The sequence below is a fragment of the Macrotis lagotis genome, chromosome 5 (assembly GCF_037893015.1).
Source record: "Macrotis lagotis isolate mMagLag1 chromosome 5, bilby.v1.9.chrom.fasta, whole genome shotgun sequence".
In the NCBI taxonomy this organism is placed as follows: Eukaryota; Metazoa; Chordata; class Mammalia; order Peramelemorphia; family Peramelidae; genus Macrotis; species Macrotis lagotis.
This window is the reverse complement of record NC_133662.1, coordinates 243,298,262-243,309,935: the sequence shown is the minus strand read 5'-3', so window position 1 is coordinate 243,309,935 and position 11,674 is coordinate 243,298,262. Positions and strand designations below refer to the sequence as shown.

General features: G+C 61.2%; 1 protein-coding gene across 4 annotated transcripts; it reads right to left on the bottom strand.

Annotated features, from left to right (window-relative positions):
- On the bottom strand, positions 1-10,600 carry WDR81 (WD repeat domain 81). 4 transcript variants are annotated; one of them, XM_074189186.1, is made up of 10 exons: positions 7,000-10,600; positions 6,585-6,692; positions 6,043-6,233; positions 5,706-5,896; positions 5,064-5,229; positions 4,804-4,969; positions 3,453-4,148; positions 2,800-2,945; positions 2,346-2,525; positions 1-1,502 (listed from the first exon to the last, which is right to left on the bottom strand). In XM_074189186.1, the coding sequence occupies exons 1-10, from the start codon at positions 10,583-10,585 to the stop codon at positions 1,182-1,184; spliced, it is 5,751 nt and encodes a 1,916-aa protein (XP_074045287.1). In that variant the 5' UTR covers positions 10,586-10,600; the 3' UTR covers positions 1-1,181. The 4 variants fall into 4 exon arrangements, with proteins under 4 accessions (XP_074045287.1, XP_074045289.1, XP_074045290.1 ...); XM_074189188.1 differs by having other exon boundaries at positions 9-1,502; positions 6,585-6,733; positions 7,000-7,086; XM_074189189.1 differs by having other exon boundaries at positions 9-1,502; positions 6,585-6,736; positions 7,000-7,084.
- Between the last annotated feature and the right edge of the window lie 1,074 nt (positions 10,601-11,674).

Genomic DNA, 11,674 nt, shown 5'->3' with positions numbered 1-11,674 from the left:
CTGAAGGGAAGTGGTTTCTTGCAAGGCCGGCTATTTTGACCAGATGGGCCTGCATCCTTCCTGCTCCTGTGTGGCCCCCCAGTACCCACATCAACAGTCTCACTCCATTCTGTGGCTCTTCCAAAGTGTTTATTGTCTGTCGTATTTACATCTATTGCAAATAGTGAGTGGGAGGCTGGGACCAGGAGGTGCCCCTGCTCCCTCAACCCAGCTCCTGGGAGCCAAGGGAACATTCTCCCCGGGCTGACAGCCACGGGCCCTCTGGGGCAAGGACCCCAAAGCTGCCACCCCAGCTCAAGGCACAAATGCTCGGGTGAGATGGGAGGGGAGGGATTTCCCTTTGGATGGGGAGGTGAATGGAAGGATCAGGAGAGCACAGGATTCACTGGCTATCTGGCAAGGCCTGATTCCACTCTCCTGTTACCTCATGTCCACTCTCTTCCCCATGCTGGTCCTAAACCAGATAGGATGGGGACAGATGGGAACCTTTGGGACAAAACAATTGTCCCCAGAAGTGACCGTGTCACTCTCAATCTATGGGCTGAAGCCCCCAGAAGTGGTCAGTGATCAGCACCAGCTTCAGGACCCCACTGTCTGTCCAGAGACAACCTCCTCACCCTCCCTCCCAGGGAACACAGGGTGGCAGGACCTTCTCACAGTGAGGTCTGAGGTGGCCTGCAAGAACCATCCCCACCCTCTTCCCTCTGGAGCAGAGGGGCACCTCTTCTCTGCCCCATCAAGGAGTTGCTTCAGTAGTCATCAAAGCAGATCATATCTAAGGATCCTCCAAGTTTAGCCTCGTGGTGGGAGAGGGAACCAGGAGAGTGACTCTCAAGCCAGTTGCCCCCCAAGGCACAAGTCAAGCCCGTCCCGGGGCTCCCATAAAGCACAGGGCCCAGAGGGCCTTAGTTCAGGACCTGGGCAAGGTTCCAGAAGGCTTGGCAGGGGTGCCTAAGGGACTCCATCTTGGGCCTTGGGTTCCTCTCTTTGGTGACAGGCACAGATGGTATAGAGCCCTGGGGCCCTTTGCCCAACGGGGACATGCCCCAGAAGCCCAGATATCATGCTAACCAGGTGATTTTTGAAACACAGATAGGCTAAGTCACCAAACTGAGAGAAAGAAATCTCTGCCCATATTTGCCCACTCCTGAGCAAATCCCTTGGCCTGGGTCCGCCCTCACCTATGCCAGGAGCCGGATGGCCCCATTGTCTGAGCCCAGCAAAAGGTGCCGCTTGGTGGGTAACACGGCCAGGCTCGTAAGCGTGCCCCGGAAGTTCTCAGAGCTGAGTTTGGTGGTGGCCTGGGAAGGGGGCTCCAACAGAGAGCAGACACCAATCTTGTTGGCCACTGTCCCCGTCACTACCTCACTGCCATAGAGGTCGAAGGTGTGAATGGGGTCAGAGGGGGACTTGTAGTGATGGGTGGGCTTCTGTTCCAGCTCTTTCCAGATGGTCAGAGAATGGTCCGAGGAGGAGCTGATCAGGGTGCTCCCTTCCACAGCCTGCCCAGAGGGAGAGGGAGGCCACAGTAATTAGCCAGGAACTTGGGATGCTCCCTTCCCCCCTACAAGCTGATCCTCAGAAGCCATTTTGCAGGGACAATTGGTATCTTAAAAAGGATCATTCTCTCCATTCCTGGCAGTCCCAAGGATGGTCAGAGAGACCTGGGGATGCTCAGAGACTGGCCACTGGCTCTCGGGATAATTGTCCCTCTGCCATGCTCCCTGACTAAGGGCTCCCAATAGCTGGCTTCCTCTTTCCTCTTTCATCCTCCTCAGGAGCACTCTGGGGGCTGGTCATGAAGACAGGAGTCAAGGATCCTTCCTCATGGACTTGAACTACCACCCACTGTCACTAAGGGAGAGTGGGGGGGGGGGGAGAAGAGAGCCTGGACTCTGCTCAGCCATGCGGGGGCAGTAAACAGGCCTCCCCTGAGCTTTATTTAACCTCAATTAGGTCAAGGACAGAGAGACTGACCCCTGCCCCTTGGGACCAGGCAAATATGGACAAGGGTTACTCATTAGAACAGGGCCCCAGGGAGCAGAAGTGACACCTTTACACTCACTCCCCCCGCAGCAAAGCCCCTGCCACAAAGAGGGGCCCACTTCAGTCCCAAAGATATCTGGGATGCTGAGCCTGGAAGTTCAATAGCAAAATGCAGGCAGGACAATGACTCAAAGCCCAGCCAACTGTAAGGGTCTTGAACTCCAAGAAAGAGAGCTGGGGGAATGGGGGGAGCAGAGTGGGTAAGAAAGGGAAGGAAATCATCCACCTTCTGGCCAAGCAGCCAGAGCCAAAGGCTAAGATGTCCAGGTTGGGCCCCGGCTGGGGAAGGGAGGCCTCACCTTGATCTGCAGGATGTCGCCCTCGTGAGCTGGCCACCCTCGAAGGATAAGTCCGGTCCTGGTGTCCAGGAGCACCATGAAGCCCGAGGAGAAGCCTGCTACTACACTTCGGCCACTGGGGCTAACGGCCAAGGATCGGACCAGACCAGCATTCAGGCCACCCCCCAGACGGAACTCATGCTGTGGGGCAAGAGACAAGGGCTGAGGGGTGCCCAAGCTACTTCCTAGCCTTCCCAAGGCCCTCTCACCCTTCACTTACTGAATCCTCAGGGGCCTGGTTTCCCTGCCACCCCATTTCCCCCCGCCTCGCCCAGAGGTTTCTCATCTGCTCAACAGGGCTGTGTCTTCCTCGGGGAGGAGCCCTTGGTTAGGCACAGTGATTCCTGTGATGCCCCTGTCTGAGTCTCTGCAGGTACCCCCAACTAGAGCTTCTTTCCCGTGTTCCAGCACATACCTGTAGTCCAGGCTTCCGACAGTCCACAAACCGCAGGGTGGAATCCGCACTGGCCAGGGTGATGCTGGTGTGGGGGGCAGGCATGACAGCCACAGCTGTCCAGGGCACCCGACTATCCCAAGCCTCTACCGTCCGTATCGTCTTCCCTGGGAGGGAGCAAGGAAGGGGGTCAGGGGGCCCAGGAGGGAACGGCCAGAGCACCCTCTTTCTGATGTTACAAGAGAAGCTCTGGTCACCCCACTGGTGGCCTGAGAGCCGCCTGCACTTATTGTTCTGTGGATCCCCATGGGCAGCTTTCAGGGCATGCCAAGGCTCTGCCCAGAAGCTTCTAGACTGCCCCTAAATCAGCCCACTGCCTCCTGATTCTCTTAGCCCCTCAGGCCTGGCCCCAACCCTGCCCCAACCTACCTTTTCAGTGACACAGCCACCTCATCCCTCTCTTCCTCCTCTCACTCTCAAACTTCCCTCACCAATCCCTCTCGCACCCATGTGCCAACACCTCCCTAGCTCCACACGTTTCCCTTTTCCTTCCTGACCCCAATAACCATCGCTCTCCTTTCCAAACGGACAGACTTATCAGGAGAAGCTAGCAACGGGTTTGGGAAAAGCAGTGTGACAATAAAGGTTTCCCTACTGGCACAGAGAGGCCTCACCTGTGAATGGGTCCCAGAGGTGTACAGTGCCGTCACAGCTCACTACCTGCTGGGACGCTTCCAATTGGCTGACATGGAAGATGCTCTTGCGATGCTGGGCGTAGATGAGGCGGGGTGCCGTCTCACTGGTGCCATCACCACAGTTGTAGAGCGGCCAGAGCCGGACTGTCCTGTCTTTGCTGCCACTCAGGAAGAAGTCCTCGCTGCCCAGGGGGGCCACACACTTCACAGCCCCTGAGTGGCCCAGAAAGCTCTGCAGCCTGATCTGGTGGAAGTGGAAGTGGGCATCGTGTTGGCTGACCCCGATCTCATACTGCCAGTAGGCCAGCCAGTTTCCACTCAAACCATGGGCACAGCGAGGAAGGTCCCGCTTCAGTGAATTCTCTTCCCCACCCAACTCACAGAGGCCCCCGACGCTGCCGGGAACCCCTGAGCTGGGGCCGAGGGGGCCTTGATTTTCGGACTGGGTGTCGACAGGGATCTGGATCCGGTTCCCGACCAGGAGGCTCCCAAAAGTGCCTGAGTTGCCATCATCGTGATTGGCTCCCCTGCCTTGAGAATCCTGCTCTGGGGAAGCACTGGGCACAGATGTCAGGTTCATAGGGTCCTGGCCCACTGGGCTGGCACTCTCCAAATACTGTCCTGCCAGCTGACCCACTAGCACATGGTTGGGGACGATCTTCTGGATGACATCACCTAGACACAGGCAGGAAGAGCCACTCAGCCCCAGAAAAGGAGGGTCACTTCTGCCACCGATCCCAAGGCCCAAATAAGTGAGGGGGGTCACAGACAACACAGATAGTATTTCGGGCCACGGAAGTGCCATCTCCAAGCCAGGAAAGGGACCCCTTGACTGGAGACACTGACAGGCAGAGCCCCAAGAGACTGAATGGGTCTACCCCCAAGGGATCCAGGAATCCAGGGATTTGGAGGCAGGGGCAACCTAGAAGATGACCAACTCCAACCCCCATTTGACTGAAAGAACAACACCCCCAAGAGTAGAAGTGACTTGCCCAAGGTCACACCATCTATGAGGGGCACAGCCCAGTCCATGGCTCTTTTCCCTCTAGATCGTCTGTTGCCATAGGGCTATGCAGCCTAGGACGAGAAAGGGTAGCTCGAGACCACAGGTCCTAGGGAAATGTCTCGGGCATGATCTCCAAGAAAGCAAAGAGCTAGGGGAAGACAGGGTCAGATGCAAGGAATAGGAAACAAAAAGAAAAACAAAAGTAGGGAAGGGGAGGGAAGGAACAGGATGGGGAGGGGAGGGGAGGAAAAGGACAAGAAGATAAATGAGGCAACAAGGCCCAGGACCATGGAAGGACAGAGACGAAGAGCAAGGAGCTCATACCCAGCAGGCAGGAGAAGGGCACATAGGTCATGTAAGCCATCTCAAGAGTGAACACTTTCTGCAGCTCATCCAGCAAGGCCAAGTCGACGGCCCGCTGCCGCCCATCCGAGAAGGGCACCTCCAGCACCCGACCCTCACTTGGGCTCAGAGTCTCTGGCCTCAGAGCCTAAGGGAGGAAGATGAGGTCAGGCTGGTGCCTCTTTACTGGACTGGCAGGGTCAGTCCCGGCCCCCACCACCACCACACAGAAATACACACACCTGGCACTGAAGCTCATGGACCAGGGAGAACACCTGGAAGAAGGTGGCTACTGTCTCACTTAGGTGTTGCTGGACCATCTCCTGCCCGATGCGCAGGCAGATCAGGGCGATCAGGCTGATGGTCTTCACACACAGAACTGTCCGAGCCTGGGCACCCCCAGGGAACCTGAGGGCAGTGGGTTTAGATTGTGCCCTGCCTCTTCCCTGCTTCCCAGGCCTGCCCCTCCCTGGGGCCCAGAGGAGCATAAAAGATGCAGATACAGAAGTCTAACCCAGGCCAAGGACTTGCAGAATCCCCTTGGAGGGGCAGGGGACATAGGGGGCCAAGAACCAGGATATGGAAAAATAAATTTCTTTATTTTCACTGAACTTTGGTTTCCTCAAAACACAAAAGGTTAAGAGTTTCTGATTTAATCCAATACCTTCATTTTGCAGATAGAGAAACTAAGACTCAAAGAGGAGATGTGAAAGTCATTTGGCTAATGAGAAACAAAGTCAGAACTGGAATAAGATCCCCCCAGGCCCCAGCTCAAAATTCTTCTCCTGCATCCCTGCACTACTGCATTTACTGGCAGCTCCCTCCCCAGGGACCCTTTCTGACCCAGCCCCTTCAAAGACCTCCCTTTGGAGGGAGGGGCCTACCCTGTGACAAGAGAAGTCAGGGAGTTGAGCACAGGCAGAAGGACCTCGTGGCTGATGCGAGGCAGGATGTCCATGAGGGTGGTATCACAGAGGTAGATGATGATCTTCTGTGTCAGGGTCACAGCTGCCAGCAGCCCCGCCTCCTTCCGGCTATTCAGGCGACTGGGGCCACCCCCTCCTCCGGGAGCCACCTTGGACCAAAGATGGCCAGGTTAGCCTGGCCCATGCTCAGACAGATGCTCCCCAGTGATCCCTGCCTGCTCATCCACCCGCCTTGGGGCATCCCATGACCCCTGTCCTGGGGAAGGCCCAGAGGAGCTTGGGAGCAGGTACTGACCAGGTAGCTGATGTAGGGAAGATACTGGTAGGTGAGGACAGGCTCCCCATAAATGCAGGCCACGTGCATGAGACAGCCCAGCACAGGGGCTGACACTGCGTCACCCAGGACCGGGCGTTTCTGGTAGATGTTGCCTGCATTCAGGGGGCTCGCATCACTGCTGCTCGCCAAGAACTGCTGCCGTGTGGGCCCTAAGGGAATGGTAAGGAAGGGCCACAGTTGCTCTTGGAAGTTCCCCCAATATTCAGGCAGAATCACAGAATTCCAGTCCCAGAAGGCCCTCTAAGAGCAGAGGAGCCATATGGTCCCTGCCCTTTGGCTACAACATAAGGACCCTTCTCTCTCCAACCCCACAAAGGAGAGAAACGGAGCCCTGGGGAGGAACTGTCAGAGTGGAGTCAGAATCCCCCATCAGAGGGTCATCAGAGATTCTCTGGGGGAGGGAGGAGGTGCAGAAGTAGGGTTCCCCACTGCAGCATAAACGGATTTCATCTCCTCCCCTCCCCTACCCTCTGGCAGCCCACATTCTCCACAGACATTACCGACATAGCAGGAGGTCAGCAAGCGAAGAAGGTTCCGGGCCACATAGCGGGATGTGACAGTGGGGCCAAGCTTGGCAGAGAGCCAGCGGACCATCTTGCAGGCAGTATCTGTAGGAGGGAGCCGGGGCCTGGGGTCGTCAGATAACAACCTGCTGGACAAGGGGCACACTACACTCCGCCCTTCCCTCCTCCAGGTACCCCACTGCCAGGAAAGCTCCCTGGCCTCCTTCCTTCTGAAGCCCAGCCATGGTCCCCCTAAGCCCTTGGCTACTCTGCCCTCACAAAAGCCACACACCTGGGGGACAGAGAAGCTTCCCAGCTTTTCTGGGGTCCTGTGTCTAAGGCTTGAAGCTCTGGGTACTTGTCTCCAATCTAGATGCCACCCTACCTCCCAGAAGCAGGCCAGAGAACTTACCCAAGAGAATCTTTTGTTCTTTATACTCAGACTGGTCAGTGAGGTCTTCTTCTTCCTCTCCATTTCCATCACCATTGGGTATAGCAGGATCCACAGAGACAGTCGTGTCTGAGAGGCGGAGTTCAGACACCACCGGGCTGGTGCCCTCCTGCTCCTCTTCTTCCTCCTCCTCCCCAACAACTTCCTCCTCCTCCTCCTCCTCCTCCTCCTCTTCCTCCTCCTCCTCCTCTGACCCCTCGCTCTGCTTCAGGTCCTGGCTGCCCTTGGCCAGTGGAAGTCCCACTTCCTCCCCGGGCCGATCCTCCCCCAGGGACGCCTCACTGGGACTGCTCTTGTCACTCAGCCGGCCCAGGCTGAGAGCTTCGGGCTCTGGGGGCTGGGGAGACCCTGACACATACAGCCCAGCCTGGAAGTCCTCACTCTCGGGCAAATCAGCCTGGTCATGAAAGCTGACGCCTGATGTGTAGTCCAGGAGGTCTAGCCCCGTTGCTCCTGGGTCTCCTTCCATCTGAATGGTCTCCCCAAAGGTACCCGGAACCTCATCCCCTTCTCCAATCTCTTCATCTTCTGTGGTCCCCCCCAAGCACTTGGTCTCCTCCTGAGACGTCTCCACGCCAGCCAGGACCTGAAGGACATGGGGCAGCAAGTGGGAAAGGAAGGCCTGCAGCCCAAGGCGGACCATCAGCTGGGCCACAAAGCAGTCTGTGTACAGGTAGAAACGGCCGTGAAGGTGGCAGGGGTTCTCGTAGGCCCCAATCAGCGGCTTCAACAAGTATTTGTTGGCGTTCTTGGGGCCCAGGGCCCTGGCGATGGGCTCAAACAGGTACCAGGCTGTGTACACGGCCGTGTGGTCCTCCGACATCAATGACAGCACAAAGGGAAGGAGAATTTCCAGGCCTTCAGGAGTAATATCCTGCAGGATCCCATCCAGCTGCTGCCACAGCTGGAACACCAGCTCCCGCCCTTGCACCTCATCTTCCACTTTCCTTATCTGGTACAGGAGAATAAACTTGTAAAGAGATGGGAAGTAAGAAGGAAAGGTCACCACGGAGCTGTAGGGGCTGAGGAGCTGAGCGGGACTGGGTGGGGGCAGGCCCCAGGAGATGGGTTTATAGGCAAAGAGTGGACCTGCCCTGTGCCTCCCGGGCATGGCAGAGTCCACAGGCTCCTTCAGCTGCAGCAAGGCTTCTAAAACAGGCTGCAAGGGGATAGGGATCTCCTTGGGGTAGCGGGAACAGAGCCCGCGGACAGTCAGGAAACGTTCCCATAACGGTGCCTGAGGCCGCAGCACACGCACCCTGGCTGCAAACACGATCTCGGCCACGAGGATGCCCAGAGCCTGCATGTCCCTCTGGAAAAGATCCGCAAGCTTCAGGGCTGGCTTGGCTGGGGGCTCTTCTGGGGCCTCTGTGTTCCCACGAAGGCCTCTAGCCATAAAATTGCCCAACTTCTCCAAGTCTTCCAGAGCTTGCAGGGGACTGAAGCCCTCAGGAAGCACAATCCTCCCATCATCCCCCTCCCCAACATCTACTCCACCGGCCTTGTTTCTTCGGCCTAGCCGCGTCATGGAGGCTGAAGAGAAAGGGTAGCCAGAGGTCTGCGAGGAAGAAGGTGGGCAAGACTGGTCAGAAGCTTTGCTGGCCAGAGAGATGGAATCCAAGGCCTCTGTTCCCTGTTCCAAGTCATCATCGCCCCCCAGAGGTCTTTCCCCTGCCCAGGCCGCCTCGCAGGGTGTGGCCTCCAAGACCAAACCATCAGCCCCATCAGCCAGTTGGCCAGGGATGTCTTCTCGACCTGCGGTCTCTCGAACTCTCTGAATGAGAGGCCTGGGGATGACGGGTGGCTCGGGGGCCAGGACCGGGGGTCCTACCAGGCGCTGGGGATGGGGTTGATCAAAGAGCTGTACCACACCATAGCTGGTCAAGTGAGTATGATTGTCTACAAGATGCAAGCAAACATTCTTCTCCTTCACAGCCTCCTTGCCTTGCAACTTGTAGCCGAAGGTGAGATCGATCCAGTGATGAAGGTCTTGGGACACTTCACGGCTCTCCAGCAATGCCCGATGGGCCACCACAAACTCCTCGCCCGAGCCACACCAGGCCGGCACATCCAGGTCCGGCATATCCGGGTGGATGGAGCGGAAAATGGTGGGATCGGTATAAAACTCAGGGATGCACTCGTCGGGGGTCCAGCTCTGCATGCGTTCCATGCTGGCCGGGTACTCGTGGGGCTCCCACTGGGCCCTCACGTGGCCGCAGAGCACAGCCCGGGGGGTGCGCCGGGCCGTGTAGACGTAATAGGTGATGTCAGACAACACGTCGGAGATGTGGTGCGGCACGTGGGGCGGCTCGCCGCCACTACCACCACTGCCAGCCACGAATGCTTGCCGGGTCATCTCGTAGGTGAAATCCAGCTGCTTGTCCCCCTTGTTGAGGCGGAATTTGGATTTTCTCAGATCTCGGAAGCGTCCGTTCTGGGTGGTGAAGTCGACCACCCAGGGCAGCACGGGGTGGTAGTTGGGGTCTCCCCACCGACGCCCGGCCAGCCAGTTCAGCTGCATGAGGTAGTCGAAGTTACTGACTCTGCCGTGGACCCAGTCCAGCACCAGCCTCCTCAGCTCTTCCTGGCCGACTGCGTCGCCTGGCCCCGGTCCCCGGCCGGGCTCGGGGACGCGGGGAGGCTCAGCCTCTGCCTCGTTCTTGGTAGGCTTCTTTTCCTCCTCCCCATCCTCCTCCTCCTCCTCGGGGGCCTCATAGGCGCTGAGGTCCAGCTGGAGTTGGCTGCACAGCTTCTCGTCCACAGCCACGTGGCACAGGGAGAGGGCCCCGCAGGCCAGGCCGTGGCGGTGACAGGCGTCCATGGCCTGCAGCAGGTGGAAAAGGATGAAGAGCACTTTGGCGTGGCTGTTGCTGAGCTTGGCCGGGCTGAAGGTGACCACGTCGTGGAGGCAGTACCGGACGTGCGGGTACACGACGTACAGCGCGTCCGGGGACTCCAGGACCGCCTCGGCCCGGAGGAGGCTGGGGCAGGGGGCGGCGGCCCGGGGGGCCTCCCTGGCCGGAGACGGGCACTGGGCGCCCCTGCCCACGGGGAGGACGGGGCAGCCGAACACCTTCTGCAGGCCGCGCCTCAGGGCGGCCAGGGCCGGGGCTTGGGGCGCGGCGGGGCGGCGCTGGTGCGGCCGCCCGCGGGCCTGGTAGGCGCCCTGCCACAGGTTGCGGTAGTTCTGGGCCGCCGTGTCCCGCATGAAGCCCGTCAGGCTCTCGGGGCCGGCGGGGCGCTCCTCGGGGCCGGCGGGGCCCGGGGCCAGCGCGTAGGCCAGCCTGCGCTTCCGCAGCGCGTGGATCTCCACGCGCGTCCAGCCCGGGGGCAGCCGCCGCACGGAGCGCTGCAGCAGGCTGCGGGGCTCGGCCTCCCCCAGGCCCTCGGCGCGCGGGCAGGGCCCGGGGGGCGGCTTCCGCTCCCGCAGCGCGGCCAGCCAGCGCAGGGGCACCAGGGCCACGGCGCAGGCGCCCCCCGGGCCCGGGGCCAGCTGCCGGGGGTCGATGCCCAGGTCCCTCTCCACGCTCCGGAGCAGCGCGTCCATGGCGGGGCCCTCCCCCGCCGCCCCTCCCCGCCTGCCCCTCCTCCTCCCTTCTTCCCCTTTCTGCCTCTGGCTCTCTCTCCCTCCTCCTCCTCCTCCCCCGCCGCCCCCTGCCCCTGCCCCCGCCCCAGGCTGACCCTGCTCAGGACAGGCCGCCGCTCCCTGGGGCTCCCGGACGGCTCAGCCGGGCGCTCGGGGCCGCACAAGCCACAAGGCGCGGGGCCCGGCCATGACGGGTCAGCTGACGCGGGTCACGTGAGCGCCCCGGCCTGGGAAACAAGCGCACGTGGCCCGGCTCCGGGGGCGGGGCCTGGCGGGCGCGCCAGAACGGGGGGGGCGGGGCGTCCGGCCGCCGCGCCCCCCCCCGCCCCGCCTTCTCTTCCCCGCTCCAAAGTGAGCCCCGCCCCCCGCTCCCGCCCTCCCGGGGGTCCCGAGCCCCCTCCCCTCCAAGTCCAGCGCCAGCACCCCGTGGGCACGAGAACCCGGGCCCTGGGCTCCACGGCCACCCGCAGGGGCCCTGGGCCCCGCGCCCACCCGCAGGGGCCCTGGGCCCCGCGCCCACCCGCAGGGGCCCTGGGCCCCGCGCCCACCCGCAGGGGCCCTGCGCCCCGCGCCCACCCGCAGGGGCCCTGCGCCCCGCGCCCACCCGCAGGGGCCCTGCGCTCCGCGCCCACCCGCAGGGGCCCTGGGCCCCACGCCCACGTGGGCCGTGCAGGCGGCGGTCGGAGCCGCGAGGCCCAGGCCCGGAGCCTGTGAGAGGCCAGGCAGCGGGGTCCTCGGCCGGGGATGGGGGGCCGGGGAGGGGCCCCTCCAGGTGAAGGGCGCCAGCCTGCCCGGAGGCGGGCAGGGCCCGGGCAGCGGCTCGGGGTTCAAAGGCCGGAGTCAGCGGGGGCCCCTGGCCGTCCGCCGAGGGCGCCGGGCCCCGGCCTCCTTCCCCGGCTCCTGGACCAGCCGGGCCCGGCCGGGCCGCGGCTGAGGGCACTGGGCAAACGCCGCGTTACCCAAATCTTGGGGCGCACCGCCCTCTCGTGGTGGCGCCTCGCACCGCAGGGGGCCGGGCCGGGCCCAGCTCCACTCTCCCGCCGCCCCCCA

Bases quoted from the DNA above. Each gene is read 5' to 3' on its own strand.
- WDR81 (XM_074189186.1), bottom strand. From the start codon at position 10,585: ATGGACGCGCTGCTCCGGAGCGTGGAGAGGGACCTGGGCATCGACCCC. The intron at 6,234-6,584 runs GTAATGTCTGTG...CCATTCCCTTAG, and splicing joins GCTGACCTCCTGCTATGTCG to GGCCCACACGGCAGCAGTTC. The intron at 5,897-6,042 runs GTCAGTACCTGC...CTTTGGTCCAAG, and splicing joins TTCCCTACATCAGCTACCTG to GTGGCTCCCGGAGGAGGGGG.